Source organism: Nyctibius grandis, chromosome 20 (assembly GCF_013368605.1).
Source record: "Nyctibius grandis isolate bNycGra1 chromosome 20, bNycGra1.pri, whole genome shotgun sequence".
In the NCBI taxonomy this organism is placed as follows: domain Eukaryota; kingdom Metazoa; phylum Chordata; class Aves; order Nyctibiiformes; family Nyctibiidae; genus Nyctibius; species Nyctibius grandis.
Window position 1 is genome coordinate 7,554,558 of NC_090677.1, and position 27,900 is coordinate 7,582,457.

The 27,900-nt window shown below is 39.6% G+C and overlaps 1 protein-coding gene across 1 annotated transcript; it reads right to left on the reverse strand.

The window, feature by feature from the left end:
- Positions 1 to 270: 270 nt before the first annotated feature.
- KLHDC1 (kelch domain containing 1) lies at positions 271 to 27,830 on the reverse strand. Its single transcript, XM_068416706.1, has 13 exons — positions 27,515 to 27,830; positions 23,466 to 23,536; positions 20,591 to 20,708; positions 19,607 to 19,725; positions 17,777 to 17,855; positions 16,782 to 16,865; positions 16,433 to 16,516; positions 10,257 to 10,315; positions 6,999 to 7,111; positions 6,159 to 6,231; positions 1,788 to 1,872; positions 1,403 to 1,455; positions 271 to 1,279 (listed from the first exon to the last, which is right to left on the reverse strand). The coding sequence occupies exons 1-13, from the start codon at positions 27,614 to 27,616 to the stop codon at positions 1,105 to 1,107; spliced, it is 1,215 nt and encodes a 404-aa protein (XP_068272807.1). The 5' UTR covers positions 27,617 to 27,830; the 3' UTR covers positions 271 to 1,104.
- Positions 27,831 to 27,900: the final 70 nt, after the last annotated feature.

The following is a 27,900-nucleotide window of genomic DNA, read 5'->3' on the forward strand; positions in this document are numbered from 1 at the left end:
CCAAGGAAAACCATGAGATTTTGGGCATTCCTTTGTCAAGGGAAAACATGTTAACCAAGAGGTGACAACACCTCAGTTCAACAAGCATTTAGTATTAGCTTGGTGGCTTTAAGTTTAGCACCTATAAAATGATGGCTCTGCTGCAATACCAGGTCACACAACTCCCCTTTATGATAGTTTTGCTCCAAACACTCCCTCCCCCCCAATTAAGTTTTGCAGATTGCAAAAATGTCAAAAACTAGTCGAAATTGGTCTTGATTCAACTCTCTATAAAATTTTAATGACTGTGCTCCTGTTAACTAAATACTTGGAACAGAAAAATAGCAAGTACTACATATGCTCTTTTTAAACAATAAATAAGCATTTTTTTAAAACAAGAATTAAATATAAACTTTACATATCCAAAATACAATATACAACCTATTTCAAAAACGACTCGTTGACTACAGAAACATAGCAAAACCGTACTATGAACTGCACACGTGAGCTTTCCTATCCCAACAGTAATGCTGCCCGTGGCAGATTTTTCCCCGAGCGCCTCGAGTGAATGATTTTCCTACTTCGAGTTAAGACTCTGTCTAATCAAACGGCTCCGACATCTCAAATGGCTCCAACATTTGACTAGATGCTCAGATGACAGAGTCTGGTGGAATCAAATCATCAGATTCCATGGCGTTAGCAAATTAGTTACCTTTTTGGAGGCTGACAAGTGTGAATCTTCCAAAGATATTGCGTTGAAACTAGTTTTATCATTTCAGGAAGGCTGATGTGATAAGGCTGTAGTAAGACTTTAGACTTAATCCGTATTTTATCCAACTGAAAACATTTTGTATCAAGTCACCTTCAGAAAGAACAAGTTGTATGGACTGTCTCATTAAGACCACAACAGCAGAAGTTAACAATATATACAAACGAAGTTTTATCAGGTTTTTATAACGCAGAAAAACGAAAGAGACTTCCATAAAAAGGATTTCTTTGTTCTCAAACTTCACTTAGAAACTCAGCTTAACATACAGGTGTTCTGTAGCATTAGTAAAGTTCACTAACAAAAGACTTTGCTTGGACACCGTAAATAAACCGAAGTGTTCCAACAGTTGCCATTGTTCATGTGGTATTTAGCTGGCTTTGCCTTTCCGTTTCAGCTTTCTTCTCTTGCCGGTGGTTAACTGCAGCCCAGAAGGTTATTTTTTTCAGCACCTGCTGCAAAAGTTTGGATGGCAAGCATGGTATCTGATTCTTTAGGAGAGCTGCGTTTTTACCAATGCAGTCAAGACACAACCTGAAGAAGGGGAAGAGAAAAAAAAAAAGAGAAAGTTTTAAGTAAATGGTCGATGACCTGAAGACCTGTGTGTAAAAGCATATGGATTTCCACTGACTCTTTGTGCCAGGAACCTCAACTCACCTGAGGAGTGAGTAAGGTTGAGTCTGAAATATCAACAAATCACTGCAGTGACCCTGATCAACAGAAAAAAAAAGAACTGTTAAAATGGCAAACAGCTTATCTCAGACATACTGCTGCTTTCTAGATGAATGTAACATTTATTACCACATGCAGAATTTGAAACTGAGAATACTTAAATAATTATTTATAAAGAATGTGAATAACAAATTCCTTTTCATGAGCCTAACAAGGAAAAACCCCTCCTAAATTCCTTCCAAGAACACCCAAGGTCACATCTCATAACAGCATTTCTGTGAAGGCACCCAATAATATCAGCAATTGTATTAACTTTATTTTATTTCAATTTTAATTATTGTGCTCAGATTTCATTATTCAGTTTACTGACTGTGTCCATGAAATGCAAGTCATCTTTGCTTCCACCAAACACCATCACTTCTCCTTCTTTTCCAAGGCAGGCTGTATGCCACAATCTAGAAATAAAATTATAAATAGAACTGAGTAATAAGCAGTTGGGTGTTATCAGCAAAATAAACATTAAAACTAAATGTTTTTAAGGGTTTCCGAGAAGCAGGAAGTTGACTTGTGTATTAACCTCTTCACCTCACACAGACTCTCCTCCATTCTTCATATTCTTTTCAAAAGACTCTTTTGCTGGAAGGATACAAGTTCCTTTTAACTAAACCAGAAAGGTCACTTGTCTAATCCTGTGGTTCCACTACTTATGCGCAGAGCCTGGAATCTTACTGGCCTCGCTACTTACCAGGAAGTATTTTACAATTTTAAATAATGTATTTTACAATTTTAAATAATATATTTTACAAGTGGCTCTGTGAGTGGCACAAACAATAAAGCCTGTTCTTTATCAACATGCATCTCGAGGCAGACCCTCCGTTCTTATGGAAGAGAGAATCAGCACTGAGCGCTCACTGGAGTGAAGCAATTACGAGTCTCTGTCTTCTGTGTGGCCATTTCTTTGCCCAGAGTATGTTGGGACTTAAGTTTCTCTGAGCTTCCTATTTTTTTCTCAAATATTACTGAAATGGGTCAATTGATTCATAATGTACACGGCAGGAGAGGCAGCCGTGCATGATAACATAACCTTTACTTCTTAGGAAACCAAGAAAAAGACATTATTTTAAAAGTCTTCAAAGGTAAAAAATAATAACTTAAAATATATTACTGATTTCTTTAACAATATAAAAGGAGAGAGCAATGTGACTATCCATCTCATGAGAATCTTGCTGAATGATTACATTTCATACAGACCAACGTATTTTTGTCATTATTTGACTTTTCTGTACTATAGTTATTATATTTATATATAATTTATATATATAATTATATATATAATTATATATTTATATATAATTATATATATTTATAGTTATATATTTATATATATATATACACACTATATATTTGGTCTTATTTATCACTACTTCAACAAAACATTACGGTGGAAAATTTTTACAAAACCAAATAACTATACAGAGCAAGCTTTTGCCAAGAACAGCTTTTTTTTTCTTTTTCTTTTTAAAATTTCCACTATTTAATTCATAACTACAACTCTAACGGCTTTAAGATTGTGGGGTTTTCAGTACCACTCTTATCCCTCAACACTAGGGTGAGAGCTTCAGGACGCAAGTTATCCTGTTTGTTTTACGCTGTCCCTGAAGATCCCTTGGGACCATTTTCTGTGTGTCCATTACTTACAACACGCCCACAAATAAGTTTCGTGTTGTGCATATAAAAGCATATGTAATAAAAAACCACCCCAAAACAAAACCTGACTCTTGCTTTAACAAAGATTCAGCTACTTCAGCAGTTACACCTTGCTAGATTTACTTTTTATTATTATTAGCAGACCAAAATCTGTCATTTTGCTACTGAAGTAAGTATCACAAGATGATTATCACCACAGAGCTCTGGCCCTTTACATCTACTTAACCAAAATAATACGCGCCACTAGAACTTGCATGCAAAAGTCAACGTTCTCACTTTCTTACTCCATTCATATCAGTAATTATTCACCATTCTCCTCAGGCTAAACTGTGTCCCATACCTCGTACCTGTAGATAGATCTGGCTGTGCCTTATCTGCATTAGGAAAACTCTGGCCTGGGCTTCATCACCGAAGAACACTGGGAAGCCTTTCCTGCCTTCACTTGGGTGACATCCTAGCTCGCAACCTGAGGCTTTTTTCTACAGACTGACAGGGTTTATGTCCTCTCACAGCTGCTCTACCTTAGCACCTAAACATTCTAATAAAGCATGTTATTTAAATTATACAGATGCTGAAGTGATGTAACCTTTTTTACACAGCTCTTCTAACTAGGATAACAGAATTACGTTGTAATAAAAACACTATAAATCAGAGTTAACTTATAGGGAATCTATAAGTTAAACATACAATTTGTTCTCTGTTTTAACCTGGCATGCAAAATGTTAGCTGAAGTACAATTAATGGACAGAAAGAAGAATTTTCTACCAATACAGAATCACAGATCTCTAACCTGGAAGACAATTTTTTAGAAATTACTAAAAATGAAGGTTGAAGGAAATTATTCTTTACAGAATTTAAAGGAATCAATTTTGCAGAAGCATCAGGAAAATACACTAATGCATGTGTGATAGAAAAGGACACATATAGGTGTTATTGCCAGTGCATTTCAAGTCCTGCTGTAAAGAGCAGGACTCTGCTCTTTAGGTCCTTTAATAGTACTCTTTAAGTCAGTTCTATTGCTCTTTAGAGCTCTTTAGACTTAAACCTTTTTCAGCTGCAGAGATCCTGCAGTAATCCTGTGTAAGAACATGGTAGAAGTACTTCACACTCAAAACTAGTTCAATATACAGCCTTTTGGCATGGCTCCTTTCATCCAAGTTTCCAGGACTTCCTGAAAAAGGTTATTGAAGTATCTTTTCTTTTTCTTTTTTTATTTTTAACAAAGGAGGGGAGGTCATTTACTTCAATAAAGAATTAGGTCGACGAAAGGCAACTGTCCTCAGCCTACAAACCGTGTATCAAAGTCTTCAGATGGTGGAGAACCACAGGACACGTTTGGACTTGAGGGAGCTCTGAGGCTCTTGTCAGCACGTGACCCAAAAGCTCCGTTCTCTTAGGAGGGTCTGGGCAAGTCCTCAGCAGATTTAGCAGTGCCAACCTCAGGAACCCTCTTTGGCCCTCCCACTGCAGCAAGGAAGGGGGCTTGCTCAACAGCCTCTCTGCCAGCACAGCCAAGTGACAGTTCCACTGTGTAGCCCAGGATGGGATCTGCCCTTGAACTGCCTGAAAGCCACTTGGAGCTCCAGAGTCGTGGGTTCCTCACATCCAGCCCTACCGCCACCTGAGGCACCGTTATTCCAGCTTAACTGCAGCTCCCTGTAGAAAGAGCACGTTCTGTCCCTTCCTGATCCTTTTTCATGATGCACCAGTAAAAATAATTACACAAGGTGAGAGGCATTCCATTTCAGTGGTTAACTTTTATGAGACCATCCATGTAAAGAACTGAGTGTGAAGACAGACACGATCCCTGACTGCTAATGATGTGCTTTGTTATTTAAGGCAGTCATCAGTCCCTTCAGGTATCAGTTCGCTGATCATAAAAAGAAAATATTCTATGAAGCTAAAGCATAAGTTTATTTGGGCTTGAGTCTGAAATATAATAAAGCAGAAAACTTGATCTAACAGTATTTATATTTAAAAGACACCCTAGAATAGGATAAAACAGGAAGAAAGTTAATTGATGTAAAGATATTTCAGTGATAGAAAACAGAATGTAAGCCAGGAAGGGTGCAAATGCCAGAGCAGAACCGTACGCTACGCTGAAAGAATGATATAAAATTGTGCTGAGTATCTGGGTGAATGTATAGAATGAATTCCATAAAAAAATGAATATTTCCTATCTACAGCAAATCAATTCAATAGTGTTCATATTATAAATACAGAGAATGCTTCATACACTGTGTTAATTTAAAAAAAAGTCTATGCTCTGATACAGCAAGCATCTGTTTTCAATGGTAGATTCTAAATAAGCTCCAGGTTCAGAACACAGAACTTGCTTTCTTTAGTCAGAAAGAATCAATCTTTTTCTGTAGTCTTAAACCAGAGAGGGAAAGGGACCAGGGTCTGGAAGAGACAGTATTGTTGCCAGTATGAACAATACACATTGTAGAGCTGGGTTCTTTTGGTTAGCAGTTAAGTCCTCAAAATAAAAAAGCTCCACAGTCATTTACTGTGCTGTTTAGTACTAAATTCAGTTTTGCAAAACTGTAATCATAATTAGCTGCTTCTGCTCAGGCAAAAAAAACCCCAAACAAACAAACTAAGGTATTTTATAATACTTTTGAACGCTGAAAGGTGCATCAACATTTTCATGGTTGTCTCTGCCGTGTTTCTAATAATGTATCGACATTAATAAACTTTTATTATTCTCATAGGTTATTAATTCCTCAAAGTTATGTGATATACATTTTCTTATATAAAATAATTTGGCTATAGAACACCAGGTTAGTTGGGACACCCAGATCCTTCATCACAACAGATATCTTAATGCAAGTAAGCACCAACTATAACAAACATGGAAAGTGATCATGCTGCATCAGGTATGAAGGAACATAAGTTAGCAAAGCAGACTATTCAATCATACTGCATAAATTTTCTAAAACATTCTTATAATGTAGTTTAAAAATACCGTTCAATAATTTAAAACTGTTTTAAAATGCCTAAATTTCAGCAAACATTATCTGTTTTTATATACCTGGGCCTACTCTTAGGCAGATGGGTAAGTTGTTTCCATCCATTTGTTGTAATGCTGTGAATCCAGCCATCACCTACAATATAAAAACATACATTAGTACTTTTCTTGGGACAAAGTATTACCATTTTTATTTATTTATACAAAAAAGCTCTGTGTTCTAAGAGGACATTATATCAAGACAACAGTAACATCATCACTATATTACTTTGCATCTTTTCAGTTTTTTGTAATTTAACTTAACCATTCAGTCACAGAACACTCACTGCATTGAAATCTGGAATTAAAATACACTTACTTTTTTTCTTTTAGATATAGTGAGAAAACAGGTCAATGTCCCTTTGAAAATCACCCCCTCCCAGGGGAATATATCTGTGACACTTGAAGCTGTTTTCACTAATTTCAATTTTTTTCACCAAAATAAGTTGCCTTTTCTAGAAAACAACTGCGTGTGAGACTATCCTTCTTGCTCTTTAACATTTTGTAGCTGTGATTTGTTATTCATCCAGAAATCTACATTATGTTGACATTATTATTTGTATCTTCTTCCTACAATTTCTATTGATATCAAAAGTTACCCCGTGTTCATACCAGAATGCGTGAGACTCTTGCCTTTATTCTTTTAGATGACAATTTGATGAAAGATTTATTATCATCCCATCACACTGTACTACCCCATGTGCTCCTATATTTCTATAAAAATAGCTAGAGAAATAGTCAAGTGCTGTGAGAATTCTGTAACACAATTTACGTCTAAGTAGTGTGAGAAAGGCAACAAACGTGCACACTACACCAGGTTAGTACAAAAGTGTACGATAGAAACACAATCTCTAAATTACTTACTTAAAGGAACATTATCAGAACTTAGTCCACCAAAAAGGAAAAGTCTGTCATCTCCTATCGGAGTCAACGTGTGCCAGGATCGATCCTTTGGCTTCTCTCCACTGATATTAATTCTTGGTGAAATAAATAAACAAAAAACAATTTTTCAAAGAATGCTTAAAATTAACCTGCCAGAAAATGTAATAGTTAGTTTGTCCTAGAACAAGTTTGGATATTTTCCCAGTGGAAAAGCTGCACTTGTGCAATCTGAATTTAACTCTCAAGAGCAGCGGTGTTCAAATCTAACCAAAGTGATTTCTTGTAGTAACTGTTCTCTGAACAATCAGTGTAGGCACTTAGGTGTACAGTTGTCCCAGGAGGATCCAGTAGAGAAGAGTAAGGACCTCCAGAGGGCATCAGCCCACCTCCTATCTTGATACTAAGCAAAGAAGCAACTCTGTTGTAAAGCACCTGAAGTTAGACACAAAGAATCTAGGCCACCGCACACTCAGTAGGTCTTGATTTTGGAAAGATGATGGAAAAAGCAGGTGCAGAAGGTGTGGGGTCAGAATCTTAGTTGGAGACTGTCCAGAGTGGGTAAGAAAGGAACGTTCAATCCACGTAGACTCTATCTCAAAGAACCAATTACTTTTTTTTCCCTCCACTTTGCTAAAGTGAGGGGAGTGTAATATACACAGATGTGTGCTCAAGCTACAATATGAACAGTGCAGACACAGTCATCTATATTTCCTTTACAATCAATGAAGAGAAACAGGTCCTTGAAAAGCACAACTCATGATTTTAGATGTCTACCTTAGCAGCAGTTGTTTCATGCCCAGGAAGTGCGTATTTCTCTTAACTGAGCACAGAGGAAGCCTAGAGTGAGTAACACAGGCACCTGCAGGTCAGTTAAGAGGATTTGGGAGTCGGCCTCTTCTCCCAGACAACTAGCGATAGGACAAGAGGACACAGCCTCGAGCTTCGCCAGGGGAGGGTCAGGTTGGACATTAGGAAGCATTTCTTCTCAGCAAGGGTCATTAGCCATTGGAAGGGGCTGCCCAGGGAGGTGGTGGAGTCACCGTCTCTGGAGGGGTTTAAGAAAAGCCTGGACATGGCACTTAGTGCCCTGGTCTAGTTGCCATGGTGGTGTCAGGGCAATGGTTGGACTCGATGAGCCCAGAGGGCTCTTCCAACCTCATTGATTCTGTGAATTTTTCACTGTTGGTGACTGCTAAGCAGTTTTCCATCTGGCAGCAAAGACTGAAGAATCATAGCTAATTAAGCAGTGAATGCAAAACTGTCCTACTAAATCTGGCACTGAAGTTGAAGCCAAGACACAACGTTTGAGTGCCTGCTTTGCACAATTCTTGCATAAGATGCTTCTAAAATTGGCAAAGGGGCAGACTGTGCTGAGATACAGCAGGCTTTGATGTTTAGAAAAATATATACCAGATACTGATGGGTGATAACGTTTCAATCTTTCACACTTACTGATACAAAAAATTATCACAGTAACAGAAATAACATAATATTGAACATGTTGAGTAACAGGTCAGTGGAGCTCAGGGAAGGCAAGGTAACTTCTGCGTGGTGGCAACTAAAATAAATATTGCAGTCTCATGCTGGGAGATATTCCTGGATTAGTATGTTAATATTATGCAATTCCTTAAGAAACTTGCATAGAGTTGAATAAGAAAAAAACTGGTTATTGGAAAGTCAGGGGGCTTTAATTTAAACCATCACTGCATCTGGAATTTTTCTTTTAGGAGAGGATGTCCCATAAGTGAATTTGAATGTAGCACTGTACAAACCAAGCCCTCCTCGCTGTGACATCTGTACTTTAAAGAACTTCAGACACCTGCAGTCAACTTGTCTTGGTCAGCAGCATTCAGACAGCCAAACTTTTTAATCTGTATTAAACCCTTGAGTCTCGTTTGGTGATAATTCACATGGCAATCAAAGGCAATCTCTCTGCAGCCGCAGAATGGCTGAGATAATTCTGCTATCAAGCTCAGAAAGGTTGTATCTTGCCTAATTTTTAATTCATCATCACATCAGAAATTTCAGTAGAAAGGAATTTGAAGCTATAGGATAAGAAAGGAAAGGTTCTTTGCAAGAAACACCTAGAGGAGAAAATACACTGACAGCAAACAAGTCTGAAGGGATTTCCCCACCTGTAAAACACCAGAGTGACACTAGGGCTTTTTAGAGGCAGTTTTCAGCTGGAAATGGGTTGTCTGATTAGAACTATTCAAAACTATTGGTGGTACTCAAAGGATATAGAGTGATTTTCTTTACACTCTTAATACATAACTTGAATTTCAGACCAAAAAAAAAAAAAAAAAGAGAGGAAAAAAACCACCAGCCTGTTTATCTGCTCTGTCTTATTTTACAATGTTTGTGTGTGTGTTCATTCATGGGACTTTTGGGACCAAGTTCTTTATATTGGAGATGATCCCTACAGTGCCCAATTTCTAACACAGCCACCACTACTGATTTTATGAAAGGAAGCATGCAGCCAGAAATACTTTTCCAAACAATTTGTGCAAAGACAGACTGTAAACTGGAGTCAAAATATAAATATTAATTTGATATTGTCCTGAAAGAGACACTGATTTTTGCTCCTTTTGTCATTAGGAGATGAAATCATGCTAAGAGGGACTGTATGTTTGGGCATGCTGACAGGTGGCCTGGTAACAGGAGATGATTTTATCACAGTAGATAATTAATAGCCACAAATAAATTATAAACAATATATCCACTGATTCTACACATGTAGTACACACTATCATAAATGCTATATGCAAACAAACAGATCTTAGGAAGTCTACTAATACTTGATTTAGTTTAAAATGGAAATATTTAGGTCGTATTTTTACTTGATTTTTAAAAAAATAGTTAAGGTGCTTATCTTGGGGGGGGGGATCTTTCCCCAATCTGTACCATAACGTGCCAAATATAGATAGTAAAAACAGTATTCAAAAAGACATCAAAACTAAGATTCCACATGGATAAATGCACACGTCTTGAAACTGAGGATGTTAAATCACTACACGCTGTGCTTAAAAATAGCATCATCAATGCTTTGGTGCAGAACAGAAAAAGCTTAGTAACCACTATCAAATTACATTAAATTGAAATCACAATGTAACAGCTGTTAAAATAGCCCCCAAACTCCCATTCTCCTCTTGGAAAAGCTACAAAATTAGCACAGGAACTATGTGACAATATGTTTCAATCTGCTCCATTCAACTTTAAGCGTTATAGAGAGAAACCTACCTTCCAGACCAAGTCCAAGTGTCTAAATTCAGGCAGTGCAAATCATTCATCCTAGTTTGCTAAAACAAATAAATAAAATCCCAGTTGTGTTACATTAAGCAAACAATGAGCAAAGCGTTTCAGCGAGGCTTTCCCAGGACAGAATATTCCAAGTAATAATATTTTGAAGAAAACTGTACCCATGTGTCTTAAAACAACTCTGTATGTGGCAGATGAACAGCATTTCTTCTCAAAAAAACCCATGCAACTCTCAGAAAACTACCTGTCAGGAATATTTAGAGTAATACAACAGCATTACGGAGCCAATTTTAGCTTTTACTAGTAGTTTAATAGTGAAGAACTATGTGATATTCAGTTCCTGCAAATGTATTCATTTTTCATCCATAGAATTCAGGGGAGGTAATTGTAGAAGGTGTAATACTCCACATATAGTTTCCTCTTGTTAGTTTTCTTTGTGTTCTGATCAGAACTATGCATCCTCCTGCCTGGTCACTTATTCCTTGAAATATTCTAGTAGGTACTGTACTCAGTACATGGCATCACATAAAATGTCCATCACATCTGTGTTTTTCTCTCTTTTCTGGATGGCAAGCCCTTTCACAAAGTTACTACTAGCAACAACAAGGTTTTATGACCCTTTAGCATTTGCCACAAAAATAATAAAAGGTATCAATAAGAACAATGGGAAATCAGTGTGCTTGCAGATCTGCCTGTGTTCTGAGATGAAGTGCCTTAGAAACATAAAGGGGGGGCAGAATATAAGACAGAATTTATTTGCTTTAGGATCTAGCAATATTTTCAGTGGCTCACAATACACCTGAGTGGTATTTGTGATTCCCCTAGGTACTACAAAACAGTATCTGAGAAGTAGGGAAATATTATCTTGCCTTACCTTACAATTTCTTTTCTCCTAGGGTAGTCCATAGATCTATTAGAATAAGCCTTTCTCCAGCTTGCAGATCCTTTGAGGCAGAAACTAGACTTGTCGTTTAAGTCAGAATAGGAATAGTTTTACCCCTGAGAACTCAGCCAGTTAGGGAGTTTGAGAGACTTGCAAAGCTGTCCATCAGAGCTACGGAAAGTCTCTCAGGGTATTTCAGGAAAGGTTTTCAGTCTAGCTATGGCCTCCTCTGATCAAGCACATGCTAGCCCTTTTCTGTCCTAGGGAACAGAGTGTTAACTAGCATTTTGGAAACGCCTTCAGAGAGGCCAACAGGCTAAAGAAAAGCAGAATGTGAGGGCTTTTGTGCATTGCCTGAGAAGCTTTATCCCTGCAAGAGGGCGAATGTAAAAATAAAGTGTGGTCCAACTGACAGCGAGTGGAACAGAGCTGTTGTCCATGCTAAGTCTGTTCAGTTTCCTGCTCCTTCAAGTGGCTTTGAAGGAGACGAGGAACAAATTATACAAGCAGAAAGCAAAATGCAATTAATGAGTATCTTCTGCTGTACCTGTCCACAGCTAGCCACTTGGGGGTAGGGCAGCAAAAAAGCAACATCCTGGCCTCTAGAACTGAAAACATTTAATCATCTTGGAACAACACAGTTCAATAGGGAGGACATCTACTAAAGAAAGGGAAGGAAGAAAGTTGCTGTTATGTTGGAAATTAAGGTTTCAGGAAGATCCTGTTCAAGACCTCCTCGCTGCCTTGCCTTTCCTAGGCATTAGGGAGAAGATGGAGTAGTTTTCAGTTTCTTGGTTCCTGGGAAATCAACCAATTATAATCTTTACATTCTCATGATTCAACAGATTGACAGATGCATAATTACATCAACCTCATTTTGAATGCAAAACATAGCATCAGTTGGACATTTATGTCTTAAGATTCAGTCCTTTAACATGGCTTTAACAAATGAAAATGCCTTTCTACCCAACCCTTATTTGGGAAACTGTAAAGCACACAGTCAGGGTATACTATCACCACTTGCCATATGCAAAGTTTTCTTGCAGCTTCTCATGTATTTCTAAACGCTGCCTACTATATTTAATCATTTAGCTGATAATCCTAAGATGATTCTTAATTGGCTTAAAAGCCTCAAGCCTCATAAGAGGGTTTGCATTTCCTTTTGAGCTACAAGGACTCCTTAGACATCCTACTTATCTATGGCACGTTCACTTATTTGCAGCCCAGTAAACATTAACCAGGATCTGCTTTGTCTCAGGATTAGCTTCCTAGCATGATGAAAGGCATTAAGGGTGACATATTTACAGCTCACTGCTGTTACAGTAAACTCAGTGCAGCTCTCCCTTCTGAGATTTACAATCAAGCAGCTATTACAGCTCAAATCTCTGTAAGAGAAGGACTGCAGTTCAATGTATCTTCTGATCTTCAATGACAGAAAGCATAACAGGAAATATAAACATGCATACATTAAGGCATCAGATGTGTGAAGAGCTGCTGGAAAGAATTCATTACTTCATCATTCTCTACATGAAAACCTTCCACTTAAATCAAACACAAGACTTGCATCAACTTTCGGACTAACTCTCCTTCCTTCCCACTTTCTCCCATTTCTGTTTGTTCAGAGGCTTACCTGGAGGAACAGAGTCCACATAATACTTCTGAGCCTGTTTTCAAATCATTCCTGGTACAATTGATTTTGATCATCACCATCTTCTTTTACCAGCTCTAGCTCCAAGTTTGGAAAAAGGTGCCCTTTCCTCCCAGAAAGATGAATAGGAGAAGCCTCATGACACTTCCTGGCCCTTTCTGGTTCCTTGTAGAGCCTTTTCCCTGGGAAGATTTGTATTATGGTGAACTAGAAGGAGAAGGAGGAGCAGAGCAACCCCGTATTTGCTCCTTAATTTATGGAGAAAAGCAAGACTTCATCCTTTGGGGAGGACTTACTCCTGTTGTCAGGAAATGTACTATTTCTCTGATGTCTTTAGCTTTCCTTTCCTGTTTCATGACTTATATTAACTCCTCAAGCCCCACTGAATGTTCCCTAGCCTTTGTAAGTGTCCTTCCATTTATTTCTAGGATAGAAAGTGAATCAATAATAATCACTAAGGTGAAAATTACACTTGCTGCTCCCCTACAAGATTCAATACAGCTTTCCAAAATTTCCCTCTTCTCTGACATTGATCTCAAGCAGTTTCACTGAAATTTAGCAAATGGTCATTAAGGAAGTCGATGCTACCTGAGGAAGAGAAAAACCTTTTCAGATCAGAGCCTTGTATTTCTGAATCCTGTAGTCAAATAGTCAAACAGAAGCCAGAGGGCATGCCCTCTTAGGGCATATCTACTCATGCAACAGCACAGTGGAGAAATGACAGGTGAGCTCTAGTTTACTAATAATTTCACTTGCAGAGGCTGCAGGAGAACCCTAGCTTGAGTTACAAAGCAGTTCAGTTGCAACAGGCAGAGTGCAGCAACCCTGACTAGCCTGGACACAGGACTCTGCTATTCTATTTCTGGTGTGAAGACCTCTGCAGCACACCAAGACAGCCCTCGCTAACCAAAAAGCCAGAGGGAGCAAGGCTTTGAAGGCTGAGGAACTGTTCAGAAATAAATGGTAGGCCAGAAGGTCCTGAGCTGCATGTTTACTTTTTCACACCTAGGTTTCTTTCCCTCTCACATCTGCAGGCTTGCTAAATGAGGAGCAGGATTCAGTTCAGCTGTGGTTAGCACGAGTTCATTTATACAGCAACCACAAAAGAGCAAGTCCACAGCAGAGGCCCAGGGCTCACTTAGCCTGGCATAGCTAACCCTGATGTACAAGATTCAAGTAAGACTAGATACTTTTTCAGTTTGTTCTAAATATCCCTTTATTTCCTTAGTTGTCTGCAAATCAAGTTTGTGCAAACCCACAGCTCTGGAAGCTCCTGCGTGCAGTTCTCTCTCAGTCAGAGGTGGGGCTTTAGCAACAATTCCAGAGATCGTGAGCCTGTATGAAAGGCCACACACTGCAGAATGGTAAGAATAAACAGGATCAACTGTGGTCACTTTCTTGTCTGATTGCTCTGAAAAGGTACTTGGGTAAAAACTTTTCCTGCAGCTGCGGGAGGCGATTCGAACTGAAGAACTGGCTGGACGTTGTGTGGCTGTTCTGAACCTGCCTTGATCCGTGTGTCTGGTTTCTGTCTGAGCAAGCAGGAGTAAGCCATTTTGTAACAGAACTGTAGACTTTCCCTGAGAAGAACACTGCGTTAGAGTACAGCTTTTACAGCATGAAAAACAGGGGACAGGGAACAAAGTGCAATTTTACACTGTTGTGTTTGCAAGTACTTGAGAACACAGGGTTTGGGTTATGGCAGCTTTCCAAGATGCAGCTGCCACGTGTTCATTGTAGGGCATTTCCCACCAACAGTTAACTCCTCCTCTAACAAAACTATGGAAACACAAGCACTGAGGGCTTTCAAAAGCTTCCTCACTGTTACTTTTCATAGCAGTAGAAATAGAAAGCATCAAGTCTCATCCTCTAGCTGAATATGATTAAAGGCTCTAGATCAGCTATAGGTAGAAAGAGCTAAAAACTTAAATTTAAAAAAATATGGGAGAGTACACAGTAACTTAAATTAGGAGGGTTTTTTACTTGCCTTACAGAATCTGTTTCTCACATTCCTGATAAACTCCAGCTCATACAGAGACCTTTAAAAATATTATCTTCCCTGTGCTTTTGCAACAGTTCTATAAAGAGCTGGTATCCTTTCCAGCCCATAAAGAAACTATCCTTGCAAAAAATTTACAAATAGGGGAGCCTGCATTAGTTAAGACTACCTACTACCATCCTTATTTTCAGACATAAGACAGGAATATTTTTTATTGGATTTTTTTATTGGATTGCTGCCTCAGGCTTAAATTCTTACATTAATGCTTCAGCAGCGAAGAACTGAAGAGAAAGTCTCCTCTGACTAGTACTAGAAAAATTAAGCGTGTTGCTGAGAGGTTTTACTATCTCCTTGCTTATCAGTGGTGGCTTCAAGTTTGTTAGGTACAGATAACCATGGGGATGATACCTATGACTTTTTTTTTTTAAGAGCTAGCAATAGTTAAGGTTATATAGCAAGAATCTAGCCTTGATTTAAATATGCACTGATTGCATCCTATACAGACAGCTCTTACACTGCCTTTGACTATTACCTAAGGGACAAGAGATTTAAAATCCTCCCACAGTGTATTAAATGCTACAGTCTTGGATCAACGATCAAGAAAGCAACTACAAGCCTTACTCTTGTGATTAAGAGCTTATGTTGGATCTACAGAATACAGCTGTTAACAGTATGCTGCACATATTCAGTATCAAGGGCACAGAGCAGGTAAAGACTGAGACTGTAAAATTGTCATTCTGAGAGCAGAGGACAGGCTTAACGGGACTGGAATGAGCTGTGCCTGCAGTGGTCTGTGCTATCAGATACCATGCTGCAGCATTCTGTACCAGCTTGAACATACAGAGACTAATACCTTTGTATCCAGGCATTATAATCACGTGCAGCCCTTTCCAGACATCTGTATTTCAGTCACTTATGTGCAAAAAATTACAAAAGGTTCAATTATAAAGCCAACTGAAATCTGTTATTTCCTACCTTTCAGAACCACATGTTGCAATTGTAAATATAAACTCCTGTATCCTAACAGCTATTCTGAGCTTCACTTTCCCAGAAGGTAAACATCAGGGTATGAGAGATGTATATATGAGTAACTGACTGTTCTTACACATTTCCTCTTTCTTTAGGGGGGGGAAGCACAAGCTAAAACCCCAGTTATATTTACTACTTGCTAGCATGTCATTAAGTGAAATGGGGAAAAAAAAGCAGCAGGTTTGATGTATAAATCTGCTAAGCTGTAGCAAGCACAGAACGCTCGTGTCTCATCATTTATTTAAACCTGGTCTATCAGCAGGCTTGCTTTTACTCCACTCTCAAAGCACCATCTCCTACAGAGGCTACGCACACATCAACCATTTTTGTTGACTTGTAAACATTTGCATTTACCCTACAGTCATCTGTTCTTTCCCTTTCTGGGACAACGTATGCTTCAGCATTAATACTACAGACAGAAAGACAGACTCTTCTTTTTGTAAGTTAGAGGGGGATGAAAAGCAGCATCCTGGATTCAACGTCCCTAACATACAGGTTAGGCCAAAGGCATTTTGGATTTTTTTCTACTAGAAAGTATATAAAAAAATAATTGCCAAGAAAATATTACTGCCAATAAAATCTTTTAATTAAACACTAACCAGCACTCGTCCTCCAAAGATGTAACCTTTATTTCCCAGCACAGCACATGTATGAGCTGCTCGAGGCTGAGGTGGATCTCCACCCTGAAAGAACAGAAAAAAGATCCTTCAGAACATCATCAAAGTGCCAGGCAAGGACAGGGGCAAGTCAGGATCACAGCAATTGCAAAAGTCAGGCCAACATGCATCAATATGCTGACAGAACTGCAACTGTTTAATGTTATAAGCCTGAGCAATATTAAGCATATTCAAATTACTTTTCCCAACATCAATTTCTAGAGCACTATAACTATTCAAAATGCAGTAATATCACAATTGTGTCAAAAGGCAAGAGTAAAAAGACACTCACTCTAATTGTTGGTTGAGACCAAGTTTGTGTGGTTGTATCAAAAACATGAACATCATTATGCCATCCCCAGAATATCTGTCCTTCCTGAAAAAGAAGTTAAAAAATTAAAAATTAAGTACATTTTATTTTAAAATCTTTGTGCCTATTAAATGATACAAACCCAGAAGATCTATCAAAACAGAAAATAAACTAAAATACAGGATTTTATTAAATGAAACATATGTTAATATTTTTAATAATTATGCAGCAGCTCAGGTCTAGTTGAAGGTCAACAACATGCAGGAATGTCAGGGCTGAGGACACTTTTGAAAATGGGCTTTGGGCTCCAACATCAGTCACTGCAGCAGACAAATCCTACCTTTAATTTTTAGTGTAACATACTGAGACATAGATTGTACAAAGTAACACATTTCTGTAAGTCAATATTTGACATTTGATGTAAGGATCTGCATTCCCTTGAATGCCTATCTATTTCTTATTAATTCCTGTCACTAAATATTCTAATTGTCTCCTTTCTATTAACTGTAAGAAATCATTCTAGGAAACTAGCTGATCAGGCATCTTAAAGTAATGGCATTTACTCTGGATAATGAATTAAAGAAATTAACTGAAAGTATTTGTCCATTAGACTTGTGAAGCTGTAAATTCCCTTCAAGGAAATAAATTCTAAAATTTTCTGGGAGTTTCGTATTTCAAATATGTCTTCAGATTTAAAATACTGCCTTTGTTCCTGCTCTGACAGCATTTGGTTTCATTGCACTCAAAGCCTAGCACTGGGTACCTGAAACACGCTGCACACCCACCGCTCCCAACATGTAATATCTGAAATTTCAAATCTATGTAAAGATTCTAATTTGCATTTCTGCTGATGCTACAAATAAAAGAAGAATCAGACAGATTTTCACAATTACTGAATATAGTATAAAAGATCAATTTATATTTTTTTTTGACAATCAGAAGGCACAAATCACTCTGAATTGTGACAAATCTCTTACCCAAAATGCATCATGGACATCAAAACAATCACTCAGTTCATTATGCTTCCTACAGCCATAGCCACCAAAATATATTAGCCTAAAAGAACAACAACAGAAAATAAGTTGAGCTAGCTGTTTTGAAAATTACATTCAAATGAATAAGCTGCAATAATTAATTTTAAATTTCGCTTTACCTACTGCGCTATTAATAATATAAACAACTTAAAATACTTCATATTGCACCTAATTACACAGCAAACCTTACTGAGATGAAGGTAATAGTTACACTCCTCAACAAGCCTGACAGAAATCCACACAAGCAAAGAAGGAGGTTCAAGATACCTCCGAGTCCCTGTTCCCTACTCCTCCATCCACAAACTTATTTATCACAGTCACAAAATGACACATAACACACAGCTTCTGCTAGAATTCCTACCCTTTTCTATTGAAATTCCTGTGCTCCTGCTATATTTGTTAGCCTTCTGTACACATCTTTTCACAGCAAATGTTCCCAAGGTTCAGCCCACAGCCTGCCTGTGACCCACCAAGTCTTTCTCTAGCTCATAAAGAGAATTTTTCTACTAAGCACTACTGAACAGATTGCATTGCAAGTATTGTTACACACCTCCCAGCCTAATATTCCACCCATGAAATGGCCATCCATAAGTAATGGTTCCTAAAGTTTTGTTTAACTTCAACATTTGAGGATATTTGGTATAGCTGTTAGTGATCTTGGGAGAAGGCAATTTAGGAAATGATGGGATGGTGAAGGTCATTCCAGACTGACATTCCTAGGGAAACAGAGTTACTGAAAGCATCGTGCAATACACCAAGACATCCTGATCTGCAAATTCACATATCGTGAAGTTTTAAGGTATACTTCTGAAAAGGTGCATAGCTTGTCCCCAAATACTTTTATTAAATGAAAAGGTTACACTCTGCCACCTAAAATAGGTAATTTTCTCAGTATGTGGATTACAAAATACTCTGAATAGATTAATTTAGTTTTGAATAATCTTGTTGATAGCTAAGGAGACGCTGCTCAAATATATTTACTTCCATATACCTTGCAGTTAAATTAGAATTACAAACCCAATATATAATACTGAGAGGCATTATACAGTTTATGCAAAACCTCTTTAGATGTGGAGTCCAGAAACAGAGAAATCATTTACATTTTGTAGTGTTCATTGTGTATCATATTCTTACTTGTTTACAGTAACTTTTATAACAAATCACTGGCATGTCACTTTCTTGTGACCAGACATGCCACAATATCCAGACACTTTCCATAATAAACACAAAATCTGAAGTAAAATAGTTATTTTTAGCTAAGTACTTTTTCTAAATACACTCAGTAACTTTTATAACACAATATCTAGGCTGACTTGGTTCTTATAAAGATACTCACTGAAATGTCTTTGCAATTTTCAGTATTTTTATGCTATTGAAATCCTTGAAAATATACTAAATATATTTTATTGCAGGCAATAATTTAATGCTTACATAATGCAACAAAAAAACAATGTAATTTTAATACTGATTTTTAACATGTGTTAAAATTAAAACCATAAGTAACAGACGCGTAACGATATTTATGTAAAGTCTCAAAGCATTCCAGAAACTTTCACTAAATTTCCCAACCCTCTCCTAAAGTGGGTTTATACTTACCATTAATTCAGCTCACACGTGAGAAAACTCTGGTAGAAAGTTGTTAGGAGAGTTACACAAAATCCCATAGCAAGTCAAGCTAAGAATTAGTTTCATGAATCCCAAACCTGTGTTCTCTTCACTTTATAGTACTTCCTCTCTCCAATTAACACATATTAAATATTCTTAATGTGTTACCTGTCCTTATACACCCAGCAGGAAAGCTTGTCACGTGGTGTGGGAGGTTGACCTTTAAAATTTGTAATTTTTTTCCACCTATAGGTTCCATTTTTTGTTCGCAAATTAACATAATACAGCTTAAAAGAAAAAAATTACAATATTTTCAGTATAAACGATGGCGAAGAAGCCAGCACAAATCACCAACAAAAAGAACAACCCACCACCCCCAGAATACACAAGAACACAGTTAAAGTGTGAGAATTAGCAGCGAGTTTCCTTGCCTTCGCTCAGCCAGACCAGAACAGTAACATGCTGCTGCTGCTTCCAGAGTCAGCTGAAGCCTTGCAAAAAATTTCCACAGACAAACAGCTCCCAGTTCAACTCTACTGGCAGAACTGTCAGTAGTTCTGTCTGAGCTAACCAGGTAACTGCACAAAAATCCACAAGGCTTGTGAACAGAGTACTGAGATCTGATTACAGGCTCCATCTCAGTGATTTTCTAGTCAGGACTGAACTCTGCCTTCATTTACACTAAATGATACAACAGCTCATTTCCTCTACTTTGCTACCCCAGTCTTCAGTTACAATGAAAACTGGTAGCTGTATTTTAATTATTACCTCATTATATAAGAAAGGTAATCCCTATCAAAGAGCAAAAATAATACTCTGAGATCAATTCAATTGTGGCTGCCAACATATTTTTAAAAAAAAAAGCATTTGGGAACGCTGAAACTGGCAGTTTTCAGAAATAAATACAAGAAGCTTCATGGAATGGGTCTCACTGAAGCTATGATTCAGTGAAAAATCCCAGAAAAATATATGGGCTTGAACATCAAAACAAAAACTAAAGTTTTTTGTCAGTTTAAACACTTTTTCTACAAAAATAAAGCTTTTCCTTACTTTTCTCCTGAATTCAAATGCAAAGCACACCAGACAAAACAGTAAGGTCAGCATTATTATTCATTCAAATACAATATGTTACGAAAGAAAAGAATACAATACCCGATTACTGTAGCCTTTATCATCAAATCCCCCAAAAATGTACAGCTTCCCGTTAATGCTGGCCCCGCAGCTTCCTGACATGGAGGTAGGTAACTCTCCTTCCATTAGGTGCATTGTCCTGCAAGTCAGCACATACATTAAGTCTTACGATGCTGCTTTCAAACCTGCTAAAATTAACAAAGCCAAACCAGATGTATTAATAATTTTTATACTTAAATCTAAAAATACAGTTGTTTTGGCCATAACTAGCACTAGAAGCTATAGCTGATAGAGGAAGGCAGGTTCCTGTGGTGTCAGAGTACTTGAATATTGTGCATACGTTTATGAAGCACCTCAATTATTCTGAAAGCAAAGCCCATATTAAAAGAGCATTAGCTGAGCTGAAACATTAATTATTCAAAACCTGGAAATATCATTAACTCCAAAAACTCCTGAAATGAGAACGTGGTATTGCTGTTATTTGACAAAGGGAAAACTGAGGCAGAAGTGGAAATAAAGGCCAGAAGTACTCACTAATTTTGGTACCCAATATGCCACTTCTAAACAGCTTTCTGAGGAACTTAAATTCCCACAGAAGACAGGGATCTGCATTTCCCTCTCACGCACACAGGACACGTGATTTGATTAGGATCTCAACCTTGTCACCACACCTTCAGCCTCTGCAGATTTAGCAGCCAAATCCCAGTCTTCCTGTGCTGGCACTCAACTCCTTGCCCCAGCTTTGCTGCTGACATCTCAGTTGCTTTCACCCAGCAGTTTCTGACTGAAGCTTCCTTCCCCTGGCTGTTCCCGTTCATTTTTCTCAGCTCTCCACCTGACTTGACTCTGTGCCTTCCAACGGGGTCCTTAGCCCAGTCCCCCTCCTCAGTCATGGTCTCCCATCTTCAAATCAGGATTCCACTTTTTCTTCTCTCTGCAAGGTCTAATATTACCCCACTTGTCACAGAATCACAGAATCAACCAGGTTGGAAGAGCCCTCTGGGATCATCGAGTCCAACCATTGCCCTGACACCACCATGGCAACTAGACCAGGGCACTAAGTGCCATGTCCAGGCTTTTCTTAAACACCTCCAGAGATGGTGACTCCACCACCTCCCTGGGCAGCCCCTTCCAATGGCTAATGACCCTTGCTGAGAAGAAATGCTTCCTCATGTCCAACCTGAACCTCCCCTGGCGAAGCCTGAGGCTGTGTCCTCTTGTCCTGTCGCTAGTTGCCTAGGAGAAGAGGCCGACTCCCACTTCACTACAACCTCCCTTCAGGTAGTTGTAGACTGCAATAAGGTCACCTCGGAGCCTCCTCTTCTCCAGCCTAAACACCCCCAGCTCCCTCAGCCGTTCCTCGTAGGTCAGACCCTCCAGACCCTTCACCAGCTTGGTCACCCTCCTCTGCACTCGCTCCAACACCTCAACATCTTTCTTGAAGTGCAGGGCCCACAACTGGACACCGTATTCAAGGTGCGGCCTCACCAGTGCCGAGTACAGAGGGACCAGTGGAATTGACTGGGTCAACAGTCAATTCCACTCATCCCCTTCTTCGATCCATCCCCATCTAGATCAGATGCCTTCATTTTCTATCACTGGTGGCTATACAGAAGAAAACAATTCTTACAGCTTTGAGTTCCTATGCTTGACCTTACCCCAACCTAAAAGAACTGGAGGCAGCTATTAAAAGAAAATGCTTTTTATGTGCTAAATCACCAGATGTGAATGATGGACATGTAACCTGTCCCTACTGAAAAGGGTCCCTTCTCTGCTCTTGCTCTCTCATTCCTGCTCGTTCCCGTGTCATGCGGTGCACTCAGCTGTACGTGTACAGCTGTGTGTGCTCTAAACTGAATGAGATCAAGAACGGATCCAGGTTAAAAATAACCCTGAAAAAATAAAAGTTATATTTAACCCAGCTCACTTTCCTGATCCAATTTCCCCTGTGACCATATAAACAGCTGTACCAGTACAACCGATACAGGGACATCAGGGGGGAAAACCAAGAGGGAGTATGAGGTTGCTTTAGCCAACCCGTTCACCAAAAGAAAGAAGACAGCAAACCACAGTTTCAGTGAGGGCACAATCTTAAAAAAAAAAAAAAGAAAAGACTTGCTAGCACTTCACAGCTGGCCACATGCCATCTGTTGTTTTCAAAGCCAGTGACTCGACCACACAGATGTGGAAATTCATACATCCTGTACGACACCTTCCTGATCTAGCCCTCCTCCCCTTCTCCCTCCAAATTGTTGCTTTGAATATGGGTATGCAAGAAATATAGAAACAGAGCTGGCAGAAAACACGTATAAGCCCAAATGGGTATTACTTTACCAGACTGAATGCAATTATTGTAATAGAAACCACCAGAAAGCTTGAAATAAAAAGGCACTGTTATCTCTCCCCACATAAGATATGTAAACCCAATGAATATAAAATGTAAAGATTAAATTGCTAGTGATGTGCAAGATCTGGTTAGTTATGAGTTATGTATGCAAATACACTCAGAACACAATTAAGTAGTAACAAAAAATATATAATTGCGAATAGATCAAGAACCCAAATATCCAGTGTTTAAATATTCCTTTTAATGTATGGAGAATTAAGTCAAAGTAAATGCCCAAATAAAATGCACCTGTTTTAACAACAGAGCCTTGAGCCAACCATTTCAAACACTCCCTTGAAAAAAAACTATTATACTTAAGGAATTAATATATTTCCTAGAGTTAATTTGCAAGTACCAATGTCTGTTCTTCAGTCTTTACAGTAAACATCTATTTAAACTCCAGTGAACATGACCAATAACTCATGTAACTGAAGTCTTACACTGCAGCTGACTGTAATCTACGCAAAGATCAACCTTATATATTAATTGAATATAAATTATGCAACTTACCATAACCCGCTATCCATTTCATAGATCCAGAGCTCATCATTAGGCAGATAAACTTCATTTTCTTCAATTGACTAAAACCGAAAAAAAATTTGCAAATGTTAAATCAATTATGCATTACACACCATACGTTTTAAGATGAAATACCAAATCACGTTACTTAGCAACACAGGATATCTTAAGGAGATAATCTACCAGAGCGTAAGTCATACCCCAGCATTATTGCTCTGATCACTGCAATTTTAAACAGCCAGCTCAATAATGCTAATACTTTACATTTTATACTAGAAGTTCAAAAAAGAGGTTTTTTCAATTTTTGAAGCTATTAAAAATACTGTGCTGGGCATTTCCTGATGTCATCGAGCTTTGTTGATTGTTAACAGCATCTTCAGTCACTCATTTGAAGGCGAGAAGTTTATAAAAAAATAAGTTTGGTCTATCAGAGGTAGGGAGGGAAGTGTTTCAGTGTTCAAAAAGCATATATGAATCTAACACAATGGCCAGTTTGCAAAAATAAGAAAATAGCACAGGCAAACAATTATTATAATTATAAAAATTATATATTACGAAATATACACAACTGCTGCTAACAACTAGCACAACAGCACCGTAACATGACCATGGATTTAAAAAAAAACAACAAAATCTTGAGAGACTGTCAAAGATGCTTCCCCTCCTCTATTAAAATGCTGTTACTAAAGGAAGTGTTTTTTCAGTCACTGATGTGATCACTCTGAGCAAATTCTGCTGTACTGTTAGTCTTCATACCTCCAAATATCAAAGTATGAACGCTGTTCTTTGGGGCTTTTTGCACCTTTAAGATAAAAATAATTCTTCACCTGAAGGACTTTTTTTCCTCATTCCACAACCCCTGTTTACCTTTTCCACAAGCTGAGGCTCTGTAGATGGGTAAAGAACTCAACAATTAAACAGAAAGTTAGAAAAAAGTACTCATCTTAAAAATAAGGAACTTAATTCCTCAGGCCCACTCGTTAAAGGCACAGATTCACCAGCTTCACATTTTGCCAAGACAGACATGTAACAACATAAACCAGACCAGATTTGAAGCTCCTGAATTAAAACTCATTATCTTTTGGTTTGGGAGATGCTTTTAATTAGGAGGCAATTCTTGGCATAATGTAAAAATATAGAGAAAAGTGTAACTGAAAAGCACACAAAGAACAGTGACTGAAGGAAGGAGCTTGAAAGAACAAAACGTCAAATATAAAAGAGCTTAACCCAGGCCATAACATGGAGGAGAAAATTAATTCCTCTGGGGAAAACAGATCTATGAAGACTCACAAGCAGAGGCCACGTAAGAAAGAAAAATAATTTGGGAAATAATGATGAGGAAGAAAAACAAACAGGAGAAGGAAGCCTAAAAGAATGCAATTGCAGCACCCAGGCTGGGTAACAATTACACCATTAATTACTGTCTTAGCATTAGAAAGAAATGAAAGACTGTGAGGTATAAGCAGCCAGAGTCAGTAAATAAAAAAAAAAAATTAAAAAGTAGATCAAAATTAAATGAATGTGAGGAAAAGAAGTTAAATACAAAACTGAAATTTAATTATTAACAATTTAGTTATTGATATTGATTACTTGCCTTTAAATGATATTTTATTACTAGCTTCTCAATTTGAAAGGTGCCAACCAGGCATTACACACTGTCTGGTACAGTTTATCCTGCCAGGTACCTTTCATAAGGTAGGCTCTGCTGTTACATGCAGCTCGCAGCTTTCACAAAGTGCAAAAGTCTATTCAATTTAATCTAAACACGTCAGTGGTCAGAGGCCAAGGATTTGCTACAGAACCAGCTCTGGGCAAACAGAGTGATGCCAAAAATAAGGTAGCTGGGCAGTACTCCACCATCAACATGTAAAATGTAAAATAATTTACCTGTGTAAAGTGCTGCTTAAAGAGTGACGATGATTTTCATAATATTCTCCACAAATAAATATGAAAAACTACTAAAAATGTTTGCAAAAGTTTATCTGCTAAATTTAACGCACATTGTCTGTTTTGACTGTACCATGAACCCAGGACCCTTTATTACAAAACCTCTGAAAACACTGCACTAGGCAGTCCAACCTCAGTTTCTAAAGACCAAAGCGCAGAGAGCTACAGAGTATTTCCAACGATTTAGTTGTATACAGAGTATTGTGGAGTTTGAGGCCAGAAAAGGACATTACAGATGACTCACGTTATTTAAATATATGCTTGCTCTAAATGTGGCTAACTTCTTGACAATACAATATATGTACTCTCATCCTTACATGACTTGCAGTCACAAGAAACACTACGTACCAAAGACCCCCAAGGGGAAGAAGAGCAGTGGAAACAGTTTACAGGCTCCTGAGGGTTCCTCCATTTCATTACAGTTCGGTGTTGGGCAAGCACAGCCATGCAATAGGCTAGAGAAGGCATGCCAGGGCAGCCCAGGCAGTGAAACCCTGCTGCCCTGCTTCCTACCACGGCTCAGGGCTTGTATTGCAGTACATAATATCTCTTAGTATTTTTAGTATTTCAGCACTCAACAGCAGCACAAGCCATTTCAGGTCACAGAATCACAGAATCAACCAGGTTGGAAGAGACCTCTGGGATCATCAAGTCCAACCATTGCCCTGACACCACCATGGCAACTAGACCATGGCACTAAGTGCCATGTCCAGGCTTTCCTTAAACACCTCCAGAGATGGTGACTCCACCACCTCCCTGGGCAGCCCCTTCCAATGTCTAACGACCCCTTCTGAGAAGAAATTCTTCCTAATGTCCAACCTGAACCTCCCCTGGCGAATGAATCGAGCTCAGGAGCTAAGCAACTCTTCAAAATCCACAAGCTGCCCAAGTGCTACCCTGTCTAATGTTTTTAGTTAAAAAAACAGAACAAAAAAACCCATTCCGACTTCCAGAAACTAAACTATAATGTGCTTCAGGAAGAGCCAAGAGACAACTAGCCAGTAGTATCCAAAAGATCTAGAAATGTCCTTCCCTCTGCTATTGCACACACTCATAACAAACAAGTGTTTTAAAATTTAAATCAAGCAAAGAATTCTAGCTGGGGACTCCTGCATTTAAATTTTAAATATATATATATAGAATACTGAATGTGTTAACAGAGACACGCTTTCAACCTGATCAAGACCAGGAGTAATACCAAGCACAGCTACTTTCACATTTGAGGGCTAACGTGCACAGACGCTGTGGATAAAATGAACTGGCTGTATTTAATGTAGTATTATTTATAGTTCTCTTTCGAACTTAGTTCATCCACAGCAAAGAGTCACAAGGATTTACTTATGCCAGAACCGGTACTGATCTGGCGATAGAAAAAAAGGAGACGGGGTTTGTCTGCCACCAGCTTGAAGCGACAGAACTTTCTGAGGGAGGAAAACGCACTGTACGTAACATACAACTACTACTAAGTAAAAAATGCAGGGACTCGTGAACATTACACACCGGAAAAACATAGCTACAAATTACAGCCGTCACCCCACAAAGGAAGGGAGCTGCTTCCAGAGCACAGGGCAACCAAACCGGCTCCACCAGCCCTTCCCCAGCGCGTGCTCCGTGAGGAGGCAGCTGCCAACGGAGCAGCAGGCAGCCCCAGGCGCCGGTCGGGGGCAGCGATGCTTAGAGAAGGGGGCAAAGAGACGGGCAAAGAGAAGGGCACGGAGGAACCCGCGGCGCCCTTCCCCTCAGAGCAGCCGCCGCGCCCACAGCCCGCCTCGCGCGCGCGGCCGCCGCCGCCATTTAAAACGCCCGCCCCTGCACGGCGCGCTGCCCCGGCAGCCAATCAGCGCCCGCGCTGAGGCACACAGCGCTCGGCTCCCGGCCCGCCGAGGGGCCGCACCGGCTGAGGGGGCGGCGGGGGGCGACACGGGGCGAGGCGGGGCTGCCCCCGCCGCGCCGCTCCGCTCCCACCCCGGCGCTCCTCAGCCCGGCTCCCCCCCGTGCGCGCCGCCACGCCGCTTCTCGCCCCCCCCACCCCGTCCTCCCTCCCCCGCTCGTCCTCGCCCCCAGCGCCCTCCGGCCGCCTCGTCCCGCCTTACCACGTATCCCCCCCACACATAGAGAAAGTTCCCGTCCACCACGGCGCAGTGGCCGCTCCGCTCCTCGGCCACGCAGAACTGCTCCGCGGAGTCTGCCGCCATCTTAGGAGGAGGAGGAGGAAGCAGCTCGCCTGCCTCGGTGTTCACGTCCCGCCACCGCCTCCTCCGGGAGAGGCTGCGGCTCTCCGCAGGTCGCTCCCCTCAGGCGGACGGGAAGCGAGGAGGGTCCAAAGTGTGGGGCGTCACCCTCCCCTCAGCGCAGGGGCCGTGGCGGGCTCTGCCGCCGGGCACGCTTAAAGGCCGGCGCGGTGCTGTCCGGTGCTGCGGCCGGAGCAGGCCGGGTGCGATCTGTTCGGGGTCACGGAGGTGGCCGTGTGGACGCCCTT

Excerpts from the sequence above, each read along its gene's own strand:
- KLHDC1 (XM_068416706.1), bottom strand. The coding sequence starts at position 27,616 with ATGGCGGCAGACTCCGCGGAGCAGTTCTGCGTGGCCGAGGAGCGGAGC. Across the intron at positions 16,517-16,781 it reads GGTCTCAACCAACAATTAGA|GGTGGAGATCCACCTCAGCC; the intron begins GTGAGTGTCTTT and ends CTGTTCTTTCAG. Across the intron at positions 7,112-10,256 it reads ACTTGGACTTGGTCTGGAAG|AATTAATATCAGTGGAGAGA; the intron begins GTAGGTTTCTCT and ends TATTTCACCAAG.